Source organism: Erpetoichthys calabaricus, chromosome 13 (genome assembly GCF_900747795.2).
Source record: "Erpetoichthys calabaricus chromosome 13, fErpCal1.3, whole genome shotgun sequence".
NCBI classification, from domain to species: Eukaryota; Metazoa; Chordata; class Cladistia; order Polypteriformes; family Polypteridae; genus Erpetoichthys; species Erpetoichthys calabaricus.
Genome location: NC_041406.2, coordinates 13,751,081 through 13,771,614, shown reverse-complemented (window position 1 = coordinate 13,771,614; position 20,534 = coordinate 13,751,081). Strand labels below are relative to the sequence as shown.

The window sequence follows — 20,534 nt, the reverse complement described above, 5'->3', positions numbered from 1 at the left end:
GGGCCCTGTAACTAAAAGCTCAACCTCCCACTGTTATTTTATTAATTCTTGAAATCAAGTGATGTCATGAAGAGCTGAAAACCGGAAGTGACGTCAGTCTGGGCACCGGGAACTGGAAGTGATGTCATTGTTCGGGTGTCTGGTAGGTTTTCCCATATCTGGCCTGCAGAGATAACAGGAGTGCACCCTGCCACCCCCTGGCCTGGTGGGTAATTACCTCGACTTGGTCCACTCAGCTTTCTCCTCTTCGCACATGTGTGACACCTCGTAGTTTACTTTATCATTAAAGTAGACTGTCGTAAACGTCATCTTAAAACCGACCCAGTTGTTAATCACTACGTGCTTCTGGGGCTTCCTCCTGAATTGACAGCAGTGGCAAGCAGCAATTGCCTCACAGAACACGTTAAATATATGATATTCCAGCTCTGTGCACATGTAGAATCCTTAGATTTATACTTGATATCCCTTTCATGACGAAGTATGTTTATTACATTTTACAGATAAATCGTTAGCTTCATTTAAATAATGAATACTGTTGATAATTACACGTGTGGTAGTGCTGCTGTCTCTCAGTAGGGAGTCACATCTCTGGTGTTCCCTGCCTGAAGTTTGCTTGTTTTTCTAGTGGATTTTCACAGTGTGCTCCGGTTTCCTTCTGAAGATATGAAGGTTTGGGGATTTGGTGATGCTAAAAAATGCTAGTGTGTGTGAGTGCTTTTGTTCAGCTTGTGATGAGCTGATGCCCCATCCAGCGATTGTTTGTCTCATGCACGACGCTTGCTGAAATGGGTGCATCCCTGGAGTGATGGATGGATGTAACCATTAAATATCCATCCTTTTCAGAGATATTGTGGCACGGGGTCCACAGAATTTATGGGCGTTTCAGGCAAATCACAATGCAGCGAAGCCAAACCTGTTCTCACTGTGATGACATCTCGCACTGCCACCTGCTGGAATCTTCCAGATTTATGCAAAGTATGTGCACAAGTATAAACAATACAACGCTTGCGTAGCAGTAGCTTCCGTTGGAGCATGTGTTGCGTTGCATGAAGTATAAACCCCGCCTAACTCGTTGAGTAAAAGCAAAAAGATAGCATAAGTCTGGAGAGAGTGGAGAGTGGGATGGAGACAAATGCATTGCACAATTTAGTTGCAGTATACCCCCGCGAATATGACGGAATTGAACAAAAACAGCGTTAAAGGGTCCCAGCACCAACAGAGTTTGGGGACAAACGTGCTTATTAAAAGTGTGAATGTTCTGGACGAGATATCGGGGGGAGTCCGCTTTTCTAACTGAAGGACGGAGGTGTTTACTTGGTGATGAAAATTGCCCAATAATTCCCTGCTCAATTAGAGAGCAGATGACTGGGCCAATGCCTTTTTCCTTAACGGGGTTGAGGTCATTTGATTGATGCGGCCATTGAAGAAAATTCTAGTTCTTTGCCTTGAAAAGCACTTGGTTTGCTGTCATAGGATGTTTTGGCTCATTGTCCATCTGTACTGTGAGGTGTTGTCCTGTCAGTTTGCTGCACTTGTCTGAATCTGAGCAGACATTATAGCGCCCTGCACTCTTCATAAATCATCCTGCTACTTCTGTCAGCAGTCATATCATCAATAAACACCAGTGACTGACTTCCATTGGCAGTCACGCATGCCCATGTCATAACACGGCCTCCACCATGCTTCATAGATGATGTAGTATGCTGCAGATCATGAGCCGTTCCTCCTTTTCTCCATACTCTTCACTATCCATCATTCTCGTGCATCTTCTTCTTTTGGCTGCTCCCATTAGGGATCATCTTTTTCCATATCTTCTTGTCCTCTGCATCCTGCTCCGTTACACCCACCACCTTCACATCCATAAACCTCCTCTTAGGCCTTTTTGTCCTCTTGCCTGGCATCTCCATCCTTAGCATCATTCTCCCAATATACCCAGCATCTCTCCTCTGCATGCGTCCAAATCAATACTCTTATTGATCTTAATTTCATGTGTCCAAAAAAAAAAAAACTGTTCCAAAACTGGACTGGACTTCTGCCCTTCCTATGCTTGAGGTTTACCAGTGGTTTGTATCTTGTGGTAATAAACCCTCTGTCTTTACTTTCATGAAGCCTCCAGCATCCTCTTGGCTGGAATTTTTCTTTTCCGTTCTTCCGCAAGCGTCTGACCTCATTATAAGTTATCACAGTGGACCCTTACAATTATGTGTGTCAGAAACATAAAAACTGCCAATACTTTATAGTCAATAGTAATTTAATTTCTGCATTAGTTCTGCTATTTATATACTTATTTTTCTTGAATGGTAATTTTTAATTTTTGAAAAGCACTTTGAGCTACATCTCTCTATTATAAAAGGAAATCCTGAGACAAGACTTTTTCAAAGAGATTTTTTCAAGTCCCTTGAGATGAGACTTTGGCCATGAGATTTTTCCAAGTCCCTCATCTCAACCATATACACCCATGCACACGGTCCTCTCACCTCTCATTCGTGTGAATGCTTTTAACAGACACAGTTCCTGCTGTTTTAGCTCTTATAAATTTTAACATTTTCCTCACTTTAAGTTCACAATAAAAGAAGACTTGTGTCCAAATCTTATTGAAGAATTTCATCCCGAAGGGTTATCAACAGAAGAAATGAGTACACGGGCAATCCTAGCACCAAGAAACAGTGAAGTCAAATGAATTAACGTGAAAATTGTCGAATGGTTACATGGCAAATTGGTTAAATGCATATCAATAGACTATGCTGAAACAGTTGGTGGTGATTGTGTGGAAGATGAAAACATCAACTTACAATATCCCAAAGAATATCTACAACCGTTAACACCGTCTTGTCTTGCACCGCCTGAATTATTGTTGAAAGAAGGATGTATCCAAGAAAGATAATGTTGCCTAATGTTAACCACTAAAGATGTACTACAAAGGAGATCTTGATATGCCATTCGTATTAAAACATTTACAGTTTCCCATTAGAATAGCTTTTGCAAAGACAATTAACAAATCTGAGACAAACATTCGACAAACTCATTTTATTTCTTAGAGAGAATGAAACGAAATTCACTCACGAGCAGTTATACGTTGCATTGTCGTGATGAAAGTCCAAACACAGAATCAAAATTCAATGCGGTATTGACAAAAATGTAATTAAAAAAATTGCTTTTACTGAAGTTTTACAGTAAATGTGCAAGTTCAAAAAGAATTTGTGTGTTGATTTCAAATCTAAGCAGAACAAAATCATATACAGTGCATCCGGAAAGTATTCACAGAGCATCACTTTTTCCACATTTTATGTTACAGCCTTATTCCAAAATGGATTAAATTCATTTTTTTCCTCAGAATTCTACGCACAACACCCCATAATGACAATGTGAAAAAAGTTTACTTGAGGTTTTTGAAAATTTATTAAAAATAAAAAAATTGAGAAAGCACATGTACTGTACATAAGTATTCACAGCCTTTGCCATGAAGCTCGAAATTGAGCTCAGGTGCATCCTGTTTCCCCTGATCATCCTTGAGATGTTTCTGCAGCTTAATTGGAGTCCACCTGTGGTAAATTCAGTTGACTGGACATGATTTGGAAAGGCACACACCTGTGTATTTAAGGTCCCACAGTTGACAGTTCATGTCAGAGCACAAACCAAGCATGAAGTCAAAGGAATTGTCTGTAGACCTTCGAGACAGGATTGTCTCGAGGCACAAATCTGGGGAAGGTTACAGAAAAATTTCTGCCGCTTTGAAGATCCCAATGAGCACATTGGCCTCCATCATCCATAAGTGGAAGAAGTTCGAAACCACCAGGACTCTTCCTAGAGCTGGTCGGCTATCTAAACTGACCGATCGGGGGAGAAGGGCCATAGTCAAGGAGGTGACCAAGAACCCGATGGTCACTCTGTCAGAGCTCCAGAGGTCCTCTGTGGAGTGAGGAGAACCTTCCAGAAGGACAACCATCTCTGCAGCAATCCACCAATTAGGCCTGTATGGTAGAGTGGCCAGACAGAAGCCACTCCTTAGTAAAAGGCACATGGCAGCCCGCCTGGAGTTTGCCAAAAGGCACCTGAAGGACTCTCAGACCATGAGAAAGAAAATTCTCTGGTCTGATGAGACAAAGATTGAACTCTTTGGTGTGAATGCCAGGCATCATGTTTGGAGGAAACTGGCACCATCCCTGCAGTGAAGCGTGGTGGCAGCATCATGCTGTGGGGATATTTTTCAGCGGCAGGAACTGGGAGACTAGTCAGGATAAAGGGAAAGATAACTGCAGCAATGTACAGAGATATCCTGGATGAAAACCTGCTCCAGAGTGCTCTTGACCTCAGACTGGGGTGATGGTTCATCTTTCAGCAGGACAACGACCCTAAGCACACAGCCAAGATATCAAAGGAGTGCTTCAGGACAACTCTGTGAATGTCCTTGAGTGGCCCAGCCAGAGCCCAGACTTGAATCCGATTGAACTTCTCTGGAGAGATCTTAAAATGGCTGTGCACCGACGCTTCCCATCCAACCTGATGGAGCTTGAGAGGTGCTGCATATTCAAAATGACTTGAGGCTCTAATTGCTGCCAAAGGTGCATCGACAAAGTATTGAGCAAAGGCTGTGAATACTTATGTACATGTGATTTCTCAGTTTTTTTATTTTTAATAAATTTGCAAAAACCTCAAGTAAACTTTTTCCATGTTGTCATTATGGGGTGTTGTGTGTAGAATTCTGAGGAAAAAAATGAATTTAATCCATTTTGGAATAAGGCTGTAACATAACAAAATGTGGAAAAAGTGATGCGCTGTGAATACTTTCCGGATGCACTGTAACGCCAGAAATAACTCTAACTCAACATGAAACATATTTACTTTTCAAATTATTACATTTTACTATTTTTTGATATGGTTAATTACTCCCTGTTATGTAAAATAGTTCTATTATGCATATGTAACAATTCCCATGAAAATAACAATGTTTAAATTATACATCTGCATATACATCTGGCCCCGGGGTTGACGAGCGAAGTGAGAAGGAGGCAAAGCCCCCTATTGGTATTTAAGTAAATGTTGTTAGTCGATTGTTTTGTCTAACATTTCTATTTTGACCTTAAAATAAAATTTTTGTGCTATCTTAATAAAATTCCCTATGGACATTGTTATGTTGAGTCTTAAATATCTGCCTAGAAATTCTGTATAGAGTCTGAATTGTGTTTAGTTCATGCTTTCCTTCTCCATTTTACAGAATGCCTGTTGACTCCACGACTTTTGCCCAGTCTCAATAGAGGAGCTGTTTTGATCATAGAACATTATGATGGCCTCATAGTGGCATTCTTCAGCCATTTCTACTTAATGTTACTACTCTATTTAGAACAGTGGTTCTTAACCTTGTTGGAGGTACTGAACCCTACCAGTTTCATATGCACATTCACCGAACCCTTCTTTATTGAAAAATAAAATATGATTTTTTTCAAATTCAAGACATAGGTATATGTTTTACTGGTTTACAAAATGAATCGTGTATTAACATCACTGAGTTCAAAGAACAAAACCAATATAATGCATGAATTCACAACAAATTACATACCTTTTCACAAGGACATAACCTTTTTTAATACTACCACACTGAAATGATTTTAATTTTTAAACTTATGTATTCCAATAATAAACTTATTGTATTACGCTATTTTTATCATTTTAACACACACCCATCACCCATTTTTCACCAGGCTACAATAATAATGAATATTTACTGCAAATCAGTGTGACTTCTGCTGTTGCCTTTGAGAGACCAGTTCAGAAATGCGTGGCTTCACCATGGCAATTGCCACTCTCATGTCATTTTCACAACAAAGTCTGTTCCTTTTCTTCGTTTTTATGTCCAGCATCCTCGAAAAAGATTGCTCGCAAAGATATGTTGTAACAAATGGTATAAAAATTTCCAGGGCTTTCCTAGCAATAGTAGGATAACTTACCATTTGTCGACACCAAAACGATGAGAGCGTTGTTGTTCTGAAGAGTTGCTGTTGAATCTGGCTCTGCTGAATTTCAATGATTTCGTCAAGGTATTCATCATTGACATCTGCTGTCTCAATGTCAAACGTAAACGGCTGTCTCACCCATGCTGGATATGACTCTCTTGTAGGGAAGTATCCGTCGAGAGACTTTGCAAGCTCATCTAAGTGCGTGGCAACTGCTTGCTTCAGTTCCATAGGTACAGAAATATCTACGATTCCAGACACATCTTCGACCTTACTTACACAGTCGTCCAGCAGGGGAAAGTTTGCGAAGTTATCATTCTTTGTTCGTTGTTTCCATAGCGGCAGCTTTTTTTGAAAAGCCTTCAGGTTTTCTTCTGCTTCGATGATGTTGACTCCCCGACCCTGCATCTGCTGATTGAGATGATTAAGAGCTGCGAATATATCGGCCATGTACGCTAAAATGAGAATGAACCTAGAATTTTTAAAACAATCTGCATGACGATGTTGGTGCTCTTGTAAAAACTGAGTTAATTCCACACTCATAGCAAAAACACGATTCAGCACCCGTACCCTGGATAACCACCGAACGTTAGAATGGTACAGAAGTACCTCGAATTCAGAACCCATTTCTTTACACAGCTCACTGAAAATGCGGTGCCTTATCGCACAATTTCGCACATAGTTCACACATTCAACTACAATTTTTAACACTTCCGTCATTTCTGGAGGCAAGGTTTTTGTTGCCAGCGCATGCCTGTGCAGAATACAATGCGTAACAATGATGTGTGGCGTATCAGCTTTCACTAGAGCACCAAAACCAGACTTTCTTCCCAACATGACTAGAGCTCCGTCCATACAAACTGCAGAAACCATATCCCACAAAAGATTGTTGCCTCTGAAGAAGTCATCCACAAGTTTCTTCACATCGGCTGCCTTAGTTGTTGTTGTAAGAGGCTTACAAAATAAAAAATCTTCCCTTATCATGTCATCTTTCACATAGTGCACAAATACAGCAAGTTGGCTTAGATTAGAAACGTCTGTGGTCTCATCGAGTTGGAGGCTGAATTTTGTCAGGCTTGAAATTAGATCTGCAACTACTTGAGCTAAGATGTCTTTGCTCATATCCTCTATTCTGTCGTTGATGGTGTCATTTGAAAGAGGAATTTGTGATAATTTAACTTCGGCTGCTTTTCCCAGCATCAGATTTGCCATCTTCAACACAGCTGGTTTTATGAGTGTTTCACCAATGGTGTGTGGTTTGCCCTGCTTTGTGATCAGGTAAGCAACTTCGTATGATGCTGTTAGGATCGGTTTGTTGATGGGTACAAAACCGAGAGCAGGCAGAGTGGCCTTTTCATCAAATCTGGCTCTTTTTATCTTGAATTCAGCAAGCGTTGTGTTCTTGTATTCCCCATCTCCATGTAGGTTAAGGAAGTGTTCTTTTAGTTTTGCCGGTACTAGACTAGAATTGCTTAACTTGGCATTAAAAATCATGCAAATAGGACGCTGACTCCCATCACGTTCTGTTATATATGTGAATCCATGTTGTACATATTCGTCCAACCACTTTCTTTTTTTGTTCGACATAGTTAGTATGGATTAAAATATTAAGAAAGAAATCTCACGACATACTATCACGACAGTCACAAGTCGACTTCTGAGTGCACCAAATTCCCTGCAGCACCGATTGGCCGAACAATGTAGCGTAATTACCTACAGCTAATGATGACCAAGCGGGGCGTGTCATACGAATCATATGAGTCGGGTGCATGTCTTGACCTCCCGGCACCGAACCCCTGGGACTGACTCACCGAACCCCTAAGGTTCGATCGAACCCAGGTTAAGAACCACTGATTTAGAAGGATGGCCACATCTAGGCAGACAACGAGTATAATGCTCCATCTCTTATGTGTGACTTAGAAATATTGTAGTTATAAATTGTTTGGAAAGAACTTGATTGTAGGATATCATTACTTGAGTCTAACAAATGTATTCTGTTTATGGTAATATTGGTTATTGCTCACAGGCAAGAAAAAAATTAATCTGTCTCTTTTGACCAGTTCATTTTGTTTAAACCAGACACAGCGTAGCGCTGCCAAACCAATCAACTCTCTGCCTCCCAAATGCAGGCATTTTTTGTTTCTGTCAAGTTTGTGCTGACCTCCAGGTCATTTTTTCTGAAGACAGTGAAAATTTTGACAAATTAAACAATTAGAGGCCACTGGGCTCCTGGGAGAACACTCAAAGCTTTTAGAAATGGTTTGATCCCCTTGTACTGATCTGTGTCTCACCACAGTTTCATCGTGAAAGTTGTAACAATAGCGCCTTCTTGCGCCCGTCCCGGCACATACTCGCACGTAGGCACGTATAAAAATCAAAATAAAGATTTATTTTTCTTCACCTGTGGGGCACGTCTTCCCCGTGAACCCCACAGGCGATACACAGTCCCAAACAAGCACTGTCCATAACCAAAACACGCCCTTCTGGCACCACCACTCCTCCCTTGAAGCTTTGTCCTCTTCTCCCGACTCTGGCCACTGAGTGGTGGTGGCTGGCCCCTTTTATAGCCCACCCGGAAGTGTTCCAGGTGCTTGACCACCTGGTCCCAATTGCACTTCTGAGTGGGGCTGAAGATTTGTCCAGCCGGGCTGTGGAATCCAAGCAGCACCCCCTAGCAGCCACCCCAGCTCCCAACCAGGCTGTGGAGGACTCCATCTCACATGGAGCCCTGCGGGAGGTTGGGGAATCACTGTCGGCCAGGGAGGCTGCCACCAAACGTCCCGGGGAAGGTATTGAGCTGCCAATGGTTCCTCCTCCAGAACATATGCAGCAGGGGCGTCCCGGCTGGGTCCCATCACAAGGTCTACAGGACATTTTTTTTTTTTTTTGTCCTGACATGCAGTGTAAATTATGGGAACTTTAATGACCTCTTGGGCACAGCCGTCAGCAGTGTGTCTGTCCGTGGAGAGAGTGTCGACCTCATTGAGAGGTTTACTTACCTCGGCAGTGACATTCATGTCTCTGGTGACTCTCCTATGAAGTCAGTATACGGATTGGGAGAGCATGGGGGGGTCATGAGGTCTCTGGAAAGGGGTGTGTGGCGCTCCTGATATCTCTGCAAAAGGACGAAGGTCCAAGTCTTTAGTGTCCTGGTGCTTCCTGTTTTGCTATATGGTTGTGAGACATGGATGCTATCCAGTGACCTGAGATGAAGACTGGACTTCTTCAGTACTGTGTCTCTTCAGAGAATCCTTGGGTACCACTGGCTTGACTTTGTGTTTCTCACAGAGTCTCGAATGAGGCACATTACCTGCATTGTGAGGGAATGTCAGTTACAGCACTATTTCAATGTGCTGTGATTCCCCGAGGGTGATCAGGCTAACGTGATCCTCATTGTTGAGGACCCGAGTGGATGGTCCAGGCCAAGGGAACGCCCACATAACACCTGGCTGCGGCAGATGGAGGGTCATTTCCGCGTGTCTACCTGGGGTTTACCAATTGGGATCCAGAGCTGTTTCATTGTGTGGTGGGTGTACTGTTAACCAGTGCATGCTCCCCAACCTGACCTGACCTATACACAGGTAGACGTGTGCCTTTCTAAACGATGTCCAGTCTGTTCAGTTTGTCACAGGTAGACTCTGATCCAGTTCTAGAAACATCTCAAGGAGATTTAAAGCAAACTGCACAATTTGGAAAAGGTCTGAATGCTTATGAGAGATTCCATTTGCTGATTTTTAATAAATTTGCAGACCTTTCTGAAAACTCGTTTTTACTTTGTCACTATGGGTTATCGAGTGTAGATTGGTGGGCAAAAATGACAAATTTATCCATTTAAAATTAAATAACTCGATAAAGTGTGCAGAAAGTGAAGGGGGCTGAATACTTTTTTAACCTATATAAACTGAAGTATATTTTTTTATTTTATTTTTTCCCCCTCAGGACACTCATTTATCCATTTTTAATTCAAGGAGGAAAACCAACACCTTTCATACCTTTTGCTCTGGCTTTCGTATTTTGCACATATAATGGATATCTGCAGACCCGACACTTGAGTCATTTTGCAGTGTTTCCAAGGGACTGGATTACCTCACCTTGTTTTATCATCGGTAAGTTTTTAACAGTTCTTATTTACTGATTAAATGTTTTCTTAAAGGTAGAGGAGTATTTTGTCATTGGAAGTTTCTTCTCAAAATCAAAGCATTTGCTTAACATTGCTCACAATCAAGTTATATAAATACTAATATGAGCTTGTACTTAACCACTTGAAGGTCCGTTGTGGCTTTAACATAAAACATCACAACACTCTCATACCTTTTTAATCCAATCAAGGACAATGGTGGGTGGGGGGGGGGGGGGTCTGTCTCGACAGCACTGGATACAAAGCAGGAAACAACAATGGATGGGGGTGTAAGTCTTACATGGGGTGCTTTCACATCTACACTTGAAACCAAAAGGCTCCAATTTACAGCTGTCAATGAAATTCTTATTAATATATTTGGGGATGTGAGAGGAAAATCCAGGCACACGTAGGGTGTATAGAAAAGAATCACCCCCTTTCAGAATATTCACATTTTGTTGCTTTGCAACCTTAAATGAACACCGGTCAGGTCAGGATGGGTAGCATGCACTGGTACAGCACATTTTCTCACCCACCAAACGATGGAACAGCTTGGGATCCTGGGTGGCAGCCCCCAAGGCAGACACGTGGTCCAGTCCCTCCCTCTAGAAATGACCCTCTATCTGCTGCAGCCAGGTGTTATGTGGGTGTCCCCTCGACCTAGCACAGCCACTCGGGTCCTCAACAAGGAGTATCCTATAAGCCGGATCACCATCGGAGAATCATGCCACATGGCCATAGTGCCGTAACTGACGCTCCCTCACAATGCAGGTCATGTGCCTCATTTGGGATTTCGTGAGCAACACAAAGTCAAACCAGTGGTACCCAAGAATTCTCTGAAGAGACACTAAACTGAAGGAGTCCAGTCTTCGTCTCAGGTCACTGGATAGCGACCATGTCTCATGACCATAGCAAGACAGGAAGCACCAGGACTGTGAACGTGGGCGTCCCCTTGGCCTGGTCCAGCCACTTGGGTCCTCAACAATGAGGATCACCCTCAGGGAATTGCGCCACATTGGTTGTAGTGCCGTAACTGACGCTCCCTCACAGTGTAGGTAATGTGCCTCATTTGGGACTCCGTGAGCAACAAAGTCAAACCAGCTGCAGGAGTGTAAGGCGAGTTCAAGCACGGGTAAAATGCGTGACATAAAATCTCTCAGTCCAAAAGTTTATTTTAAAGTATTTAGTGAAAATTCAAAGCAAACGATCCACACAAGAATTAAGAAAAAAATTGTTACACACATAGAATAAAATTAAAATAGAAAAAAATAAAAAATTAAATGTAACTTCTCTAAACTTAGACTTTCTTGTAAAACTTTAGTTGTTTCTATACTTAAAGATTCTTAACTTCTTCTTTTGTATGCTTTAAACGTACGGTCTAGCACTTTCAATTAAGTGCTTTGTCTTACATGTTACTTGTCACACAAAACACGCACACAAGGTACGCAAGGCATGAAATGCACGGTTTGAAACCATATGCCCTCTACACCTTACAACATGGCAAGGCTGATCACTAACTGAGAGTGTTTAGCCAGAGAAGTTTGAAATAGAATATACCAGTTCAGTTCAACTTATGGGGGTTATAGGAACCTCCCATAGATTATGCACTATCATTTAGTATAACATTTATGTAATTAGGAAATGGCTCTTACACCAGTGGTACCCAAGAATTCTCTGAAGAGACACAGTACCAAAGGAGTCCGTTCAGTCTTCGTTTCAGGTCAATGGATAGCGTCCATGTCTTGCAACCATATAGCAAAACAGGAAGCACCAGAAGACTAAAGACTTGGACCTTTGTCCTTTTGCAGAGATATCATGAGCTCCACACAACCCTTTCCAGCGACCTCATGACTCCCCCATGTTCTCCCAATCCATCTACTAACTTCATAGGAAGAGTCCCCAGAGACATGAATGTCACTGCTGAGGTAAGTAAACCTCTCAATGAGGTAGACACTCTCTCCGCAGACGGACACACTGCTGATTGGTGTGCCATAGGCCGGGTTTATACTTCACGCGACGCATGCTGCAGTGGATGCGCCTACTACGCAAGCGTTTTACTTTTTATACTTGCACATGTACTTTACAGAAATCTGGAGGAATCCACTAGGTGGCAGTGCGAGATATCATCACAGTGAGAACAGGTTCGGCTTTGCTGTGTTGTGAATTGCCTGGAACGCCCATTAAATTCTGATGACACCTTACCTCACTATCTCTGAAAAGGATGTTTAATGATTAAATTCATCAATCCAGGGATGTGTCCATTCCAGCAAGCATTGGGCACGAGGCTGAAACAATCCCTAGACGGGCATCAGCTTATTGCAAGGTGAATACAAGCACTCGCATACAGTGGCGTCATTTTAGTGTCACCAAATCTGCATATCTTTGGAAGGAAACGGAGCACACTGTGGAAACCCAGCAAAAAAACATGCAAACTCCACGCAGGGAATACCAGCGATGTGACTCCCTGCGAGACAGCAGTGCTACCGCTCCGCCACCATGTCACACCATGTGTGTAATTATTAACAGTATTCATTATTTAAATGGGGCGGCACGGTGGCGCAGTAGGTAGCGCTGCTTCCTCGCAGTTGGGAGACCTGGGGACCTGGGTTCGCTTCCCAGGTCCTCCCTGCATGGAGTTTGCATGTTCTCCCCGTGTCTGCGTGGGTTTCCTCCGGGTGCTCCGGTTTCCTCCCACAGTCCAAAGACATGCAGGTTAGGTGGATTGGCGATTCTAAACTGGCCCTAGTGTGTGCTTGGTGGGTGGGTGTGTTTGTGTGTGTCCTGCGGTGGGTTGGCACCCTGCCCGGGATTGGTTCCTGCCTTGTGCCCTGTGTTGGCTGGGATTGGCTCCAGCAGACCCCCGTGACCCTGTGTTCGGATTCAGCGGGTTGGAAAATGGATGGATGGATTATTTAAATAAAATCAACTATTTGTAAAATGTAACATACATACTTTAATGCATTTCATCATGAAAGTGATATCAAGTATAAATTTAAGGATTCTAAATGTGCAGAGAGTTGGAATATCATACATTTAATGTGTTCTTTGTGGCGATCTATTGCTGTTTGCCACTGCTGTCAGGTCAAGTGGAAGCCCTAGAAAAAAAAAGACGGCACAGAAGATGGTATGTGAGACTTTTAAAATGCATCGTGTCATTATGATCGGGAATATGTGACGCTTGAATATAAAAGCACCACGAATGTATTTGTATGTAGGCATTTTGCTTCACCACATCGAACCGTTCATCAAACATCGAAGCACGCACATCGATCTCGTAGGATCCGCAAAGCAGCTTTCTGTCACATGTAGATAGTAAACAGAGACTTCGATGTCACGTTCCAACTATTATCACACTGCATCCCCCGACTTTTTGCTGGCACTGCAATTCGCGAACGCGTTGCGTTAATTTCTGAGGACCTGCTCAGAGGACATGTTAAATGAACGCTGGGAACGCATGGCAGCCATGATGCGGGTGCGTACACGTTCTGAGCGTCAAGTATAGACGAGCCCTAAGAGGTCATTAAAGGTCCCACAATTTATACTGCATGTCAGGACCAAAAAAACAAGCCATGCTCTGTAGACCTCCACAATCAAATTGTGGTGAGGCACAGATCAAGACAAGGGGATCAAACCATTTCTAAAAACTTTGAGTGTTCCCAGGAGCCCAGTGGCCTCAATAATTGTTTTATTTGTCAAAATTGTCACTGTCTTCGGAAAATGACCTGGAGGTCAGCACAAACTTGACAGAAACAAAAAAGCCTGCATTTGTGAGGCAGAGAGCTGATTGGTAGAGCGTTGATTGTGACTGCTGAGGTAAGTAAATCTCTTTGCGGACAGACACACTGTTGATGGTTGTGCCCATAAGGTCATTAAAGGCCTGAATTGGGACACTCGCAAGCCCAGACACAATAGAAATACTTCTCCATCTGTATTTAGTCAATACAACTTATAACAGCCAAGTTAAATATATAATAGCAGCAGTTCAGGTAAAATAAAAAATTCAAAAACGGAATCGCTGAGATGGTCAAAGGATCACCACCTCCTAAAAATACTTTTAACTCAGTCAGGTTTAAGTTCTCACTATCTCCATTGCACACCAAACTAATTGGCTTCCACCTGTGATCAGTGGTAATTACTCCGCTTCGTTCAGCTATTCCTGGAACATTTCAGTGCTTGGAAGTGCAACTGAAAAGAAGCAATCAACTATGGGTGGCAAGGCAGTGTCGGAAGATCTCGGGGATAAGAGTCGTGGACAGCCACAAGTCAGGAGATGGATACAAAAAATTTCAAAGGTGTTATCAGTCCCTAGGAGCTCACAGTAAAGTCCATGATGAAGAAGTGAAAAGAGTTTTTATAACCGTTTTAGTGTGTGTTTCTTTTTTTTTTTATCTGTTGGAATATTTTCTTATTTTATGTTAGACATAAAAAGAGTGGCCAGTTGTAACTGATTAACAGCAGTGTTGGTCGTCTAAAGCAGATGTTCTTGTTTTTACTCTTACACACAGGTTTTATTTTATGGTTGGCTGGAATGATAATAAATGTTCATTCAGACCAGGTCCTTCGAAACCTGAGAAAGCCTGGTGAAACTGGCTACAAGATACCCAGAGGTGAGTTGGAAGTATCTGGACATTTACCTCGTCCAGATACTATGGCTATGATTGTGAATGTTTTTTTGTTTTTTTTTTTTTGCTTTACACTACCAGTCAAAAATTTTAGAACACCTCAGTTATTCCTGTTTTTCCTTCAGATTTAATCAGTTGAAATGCAACGAATGGCCTAAATTGGTTAAAAGGTGAGCAGTAAACTGCCAGAGGTTTAACTTGAAAGTTTCTTGATCAGTTTTGAGGACACTCAGACAGCATCTCCGTAATCTATAAAAACATTTTACAGTCCCTCCCATTCAAAGATCACAGAGTACAGTGGGAAAATGATCTCTCACTCGAAATATCAGGAAAGGAGTGGAAGGTAGCCATGCACAGAATTCATTCGAACTCCATATGTGCAAAGCATTCAATTATTCATCTTTAATTATATATCAAGCACATCTGTCTTGTTTAAAATTGTCCAAAATGTTTCCAGGGCAAGATCCAACCTGCGAACGTTGCAATCGAGCTCCAGCCTCATTGGGCCACATGTTTTGGGCCTGCACCAAATTAACATCTTTCTGGACCAAAATCTTTAAATGCCTCTCAGACAGCCTGTGTGTCACAATCCCTCCTAATCCACTAACAGTTGTATTTGGTGGGCTCACAGAGGGGCTTAAATTGGAGAAGAACAGACTAACTGTAATTGCCTTTACTTCACTATTGGCACATAGACTTATCTTGCTCAACTGGAAGAATCCTAACTCACCTCTTTTCTGTCAGTGGACAACTGATGTTATATTCTATTTGAAATTGGAAAAAATCTAATTCTCACTCTGAGGATCTGTGCAAATCTTTTTCAAAACCTGGCAGGATCTAATCAATATCATTTTAGAATAAGCATTTAAATTGAGGAAGCGGATTCTCTCACTCCTTTTTTTATTGTTTATTTTTATTCATTTGTTAATTTATTTGTACTATTATTAAAGTTTTACTCTGTTGGTCTAGCTCTCTTTCTTATGGGTGGGAGTTGATTTGTTTTAACCTAGTTTTGTTAAACTTGACTTGCTTGTATGGAATGTGATTTGATTTTAATAAAATCAGTAAAATGTTTAAATAAATAAATGAACTTAATTACCCTAGGTTCTTGTCTATAAGCCGGACTCATGTATAAGCCGGAGACCAAAAATCATACGAATTTTTAAAATAAAATCGTATCATAGATAAGCCGGACTCATGGATAAGCCGAACGTACTATAACCTATAACTAATAGAAGGGAGGGAGGTCAGTGGTCTCACTCGCACCCATTTAATTTCTTTAAGGGGGGAGAGAGTGTGAGATATTGGCGTCTCTCTCACTCCCCGCATGGCGCGGTTGGAGTGGCCGGAGCGCGTTCTTTCTGCTCTGGGCGTCGCCGAGTCAACACGCGCGCGTAGCGGTCATTTAAATTGTGATTTTATATGTAAGCATATTTAAATATATATCGCGGATTTTTTGCTGGTTCGCGGATTTCTGCGGACAATGGGTCTTTTAATTTCTGGTACATGCTTCCTCAGTTGGTTTGCCCAGTTGATTTCATACAAGGGACGCTATTGGCAGATGGCTGAGAAGCTAGATTGCTTACTTTTCTCTCACTCTTGCGCTGACTATCTGTGATCCTGACGTATGGGGATTGAGCAGGGGGGCTGTTTGCACACCTAGACGATACAGACGCTCGTCTAAAAATGCTGAAAGATTATCTTCACGTTGCTATCTTTTGTAAAGCTGATTCCTGAAAAGACATGCTGCACAGTGCTTCGCATACTTAAAAGCTCAAAGGGCACGTATTGATTTTTGACTGAAAAACAAACTCGGTCTCTGTCTCTCTCTCTCTTCCTGCTCCTGACGGAGGGGGTGTGAGCTGCCGCCTTCAACAGCTTTGTGCCGCGGTGCTTCGCATACTTAAAAGCCAAACAGACATATTGATTTGTTTGCTTCACTCCTTTGAAGAGGAAGATATGTTTGCATTCTTTTAATTGTGAGACGGAACTGTCATCTCTGTCTTGTCATGGAGCACAGTTTAAACTTTTGAAAAAGAGACAAATGTTTGTTTGCAGTGTTTGAATAACGTTCCTGTCTCTCTACAACCTCCTGTGTTTCTGCGCAAATCTGTGACCCAAGCATGACAATATAAAAATAACCATATAAACATATGGTTTCTACTTCGCGGATTTTCTTATTTCGCGGGTGGCTCTGGAACGCAACCCCCGCAATGGAGGAGGGATTACTGTATAAGCCGGACTTATGTATAAGCCGATATTCTATTTTTTCATTTTCACAACTTTTTTCCTTTGATAAGCCGCGGCTTATAGACAAGAACTTAGGGTAACAAAAAACAAAATATAAAGGAAATTTCAACATATTCCAAATGGACCTTCTTGAACATCCTACAGATGTTCTGCAGCAATTAAAGGAAGCATTTCAAGTTGAAGCAAACAATTTGCACAGGTGTCCCAACTTGTGTTGATAACTTAAAAGCCCTCTGTCTTAAAGCAGAGATGTGCAGACTGTGTTACTACACCCTCAAGTACTGCTTGGACAATATTCCAGTGATTATGGCAAGAAAAGAGCAGTTAACAAATTAAATTCAGAGCATTATTACCCTTAGAAGTGTAGGCCTTTTGTTTAGAGAAATTGCAAAAGAAAAAATTGAAGGTGAGGGTCGGTGAGCCCCAATGGTGTCCTACACAATCCAAAGGCAACTGGAAATTGGAAGAAACTCTAATAGGAAGAGATCTGGCAGACCCAAAGTCACAAGCCAATCAGAAGACAAGTTTCTGAGGGTCACCCGCTTGCGTAATCTGCGCCTCACAGCACAACAGCTTCATTAGAACTGCGCCTTTCTCACAGAATGGTAATTCAGCATTCTCAAAAAATACAACTACAGTGGTGCCTCATACTTAAAACGTAATTTATTTCAGGAGGCTGTTTGAACTCTGAATTGTTTGAAGTCCAAATCAATTATATCCCCGTTAGAAATAATGGAAAGTGAATTAATCCGTTCCCAGACTCTAAACATTACCCATTTTGATAAACATAAACAGCAAATACGCAAAAAAGTAAACAAAAATTTAATTATGTCTCGATGCATGCTCAATAATCCAGGTAAGGAAATTCTACAAAGTTGATTCAGTTCATCTGGACATAGTTATTCTCTAGGGAGATGCGTTACATCACGTTACAGTTTCACCTATTGTGGCCAATCTGTATATGGAAGAAGTGGAAAAGAGGGCGCTATTATCCTATCCTGGAACACCACCGAGCCATTGGCTCAGGTATGTGGACGACACCTGGGTGAAAATCAAATCTCAGGAGGTACCACAATTCACCGACCACATCAACTCCGTGGACAAACACATCCAGTTCACCAGGGAGGACATGAAACGTGACAGGTTAGTTTTCTTAGATTGTGAAATTTCCATCAGCAATGGGGGACGTTTGAAAGTTGACGTGTACCGTAAACCAAAGCATACGGATCAGTATTTAAGGTTTGACTCTCACCATCTACTAGAGCACAAAATAGGTGTCATCAGGACTCTACAACACAGAGCAAACACCATACCCACAGACACAGCTCAACCTTTGGTGATCCCTTATGTGTCAGGAGTATCGGAACAGCTGAGACGCAATTTTTCAAAGCACGAGGTCTCGGTGGCTTTCAAACCCCAAAACATGCTACCTGGAAGTGCTTCCATCGGGCAATCGCCCTGGCACCAGAAGTCCTAGTGGGTCCATAATAAATGGGACCGCACTCCCTTTTCCAGGTGAGTTGGAGCTGGGAGAGCGTGGAGCAACACTCAGTTGGAGGAGGGCAGTACAGTAATGGTGGCGAGAGAAAGGTATTGTGGATAGAGAAAACTTGTGTCTTTGTGCTTTTTGCAACATTGTGGAAGAAGTGGTTTAATAAACCTTTCATTATTTGAACCTGAGACTCACTGTGTGTTTGTGTCTGGAGGTTTGGGGCTCGCTGACGTCGCTGGTTCCATCACAGTAGATAATTATGAAATGAAATGAAAATGTCAATTGCTTTATGACTAGGAACCAGGTATATGGTTTAGTTTGCACTGTCTGGACTCACACTTAAGCTGCTTATTACCGTATATACTCGCGGATAAGTTCTCCAAGTTGGGACTTGATTTTATCGTATAATTTCTGGTAGTTTATAATGTTGGTTGTATAAGTCGAATGCGGAAAACTCACGCTATTGGTCCAAGAGATTATGATATGCTAACGCCCACCTGAGAGAGTAACCATGGAACACACAGCCTTTTTTTTTTTTCTATGTAGATAGATAGATACTTTATTAATCCCAAGGGGAAATTCACATACTCCAGCAGCAGCATACTGATACAAAAAAACAATATTGAATTAAAGATTGATAACAATGCAGGAAAAAACACAATAACTTATAATGTTAACGTTTATCCCCCCGGGTGGAATTGAAAAGTCGCATAGTGTGGGGGAGGAACGATCTTCTCAGTCTGTCAGTGGAGCAGGACGGTGACAACAGTCTGTCGCTGAAGCTGCTCCTCTGTCTGGAGATGATACTGTTTAGTGGATGCAGTTGATTCTCCATGATTGACAGGAGTCTGCTCAGTGCTCGTCGCTCTGCCACAGATGTCAGACTGTCCAGCTCCGTGCCTACAAGAGAGCCTGCCTTCCTCACCAGTTTGTCCAGGCGTGAGGAGTCCCTCTCCTTTATGCTGCCTCCCCAGCACACCACCGCATAGAAGAGGCTGCTTGCCACAACTGTCTGATAGAACATCTGCAGCATCTTATTGCAGATGTTGAAAGATGCCAGCCTTCTAAGGAAGTATAGTCGGCTCTGTCCTCTCTTGCACAGAGCATCAGTATTGTCAGTCCAGTCCAGTTTATCATCCAGCTGCACTCCCAGGTATTTATAGGTCTGTACCGTCTGCACACAGTCACCTCTGATGATCACGGGGTCCATGAGGGGCCTGGGCCTTCTAAAATCCACTACCAGCTCCTTGATTTTGCTGGTGTTCAGTTGTAGGTGGTTTGAGTCGCACCATTTAACAAAGTCCTTGATTAGGTTCCTATACTCCTCCTCCTGCCCACTCCTGATGCAGCCAACGATAGTAGTGTCATCAGCAAACTTATGCACGTTGCAGGACAGCGAGTTGTATTGGAAGTCCAATGTATATACTGTAGGCTGAACAGGACCGAAGAAAGTACAGTCCGGGGTTCTGATTTTTATGATCGATTTTACAGGTTTCAAGACCGAACTTATACACGAGTATACAGTGGGTCAAAAAAGTATTTAGTCAACCACCAATTGTGCAAGTTCTCCCACTTAAAAAGATGAGAGAGGCCTATAATTTTCATCATAGGTATACCTCAACTATGAGAGACAAAATGAGAAAAAAAATCCAGAAAATCGCATTGTCTGATTTTTGAAGAATTTATTTGCAAATTATGGTGGAAAAAAAGTATTTGGTCAATAACAAAAGTTCATCTCAATACTTTGTTATATACCCTTTGTTGGCAATGACAGAGGTCAAACGTTTTCTGTAAGTCTTCACAAGGTTTTCACACACTGTTGCTGGTATTTTGACCCATTCCTCCATGCAGATCTCCTCTAGAGCAGTGATGTTTTGGGGCTGTCACTGGGCAACACGGACTTTCAACTCCCTTCAAAGATTTTCTATGGGGTTGAGATCTGGAGACTGGCTAGGCCACTCCAGGACCTTGAAATGCTTCTTACGAAGCCACTCCTTCGTTACCCGGGCGGTGTGTTTGGGATCATTGTCATGCTGAAAGACCCAGCCACGGTTCATCTTCAATGCCCTTGCTGATGGAAGGAGGTTTTCACTCAAAATCTG

General features: G+C 42.2%; 1 protein-coding gene across 1 annotated transcript in view; it reads left to right on the top strand.

Annotated features, from left to right (window-relative positions):
• Nucleotides 1–20,534, top strand: part of srd5a1 (steroid-5-alpha-reductase, alpha polypeptide 1 (3-oxo-5 alpha-steroid delta 4-dehydrogenase alpha 1)) — a 78,067-nt gene that overhangs the window by 6,904 nt on the left and 50,629 nt on the right. Inside the window, exons 2-3 of the mRNA XM_028817969.2 lie at nucleotides 9,891–10,057; nucleotides 14,574–14,675. Of these exons, the coding sequence (XP_028673802.1) occupies nucleotides 9,891–10,057; nucleotides 14,574–14,675 (269 nt within the window). The remainder of the gene's footprint in view (nucleotides 1–9,890; nucleotides 10,058–14,573; nucleotides 14,676–20,534) is intronic.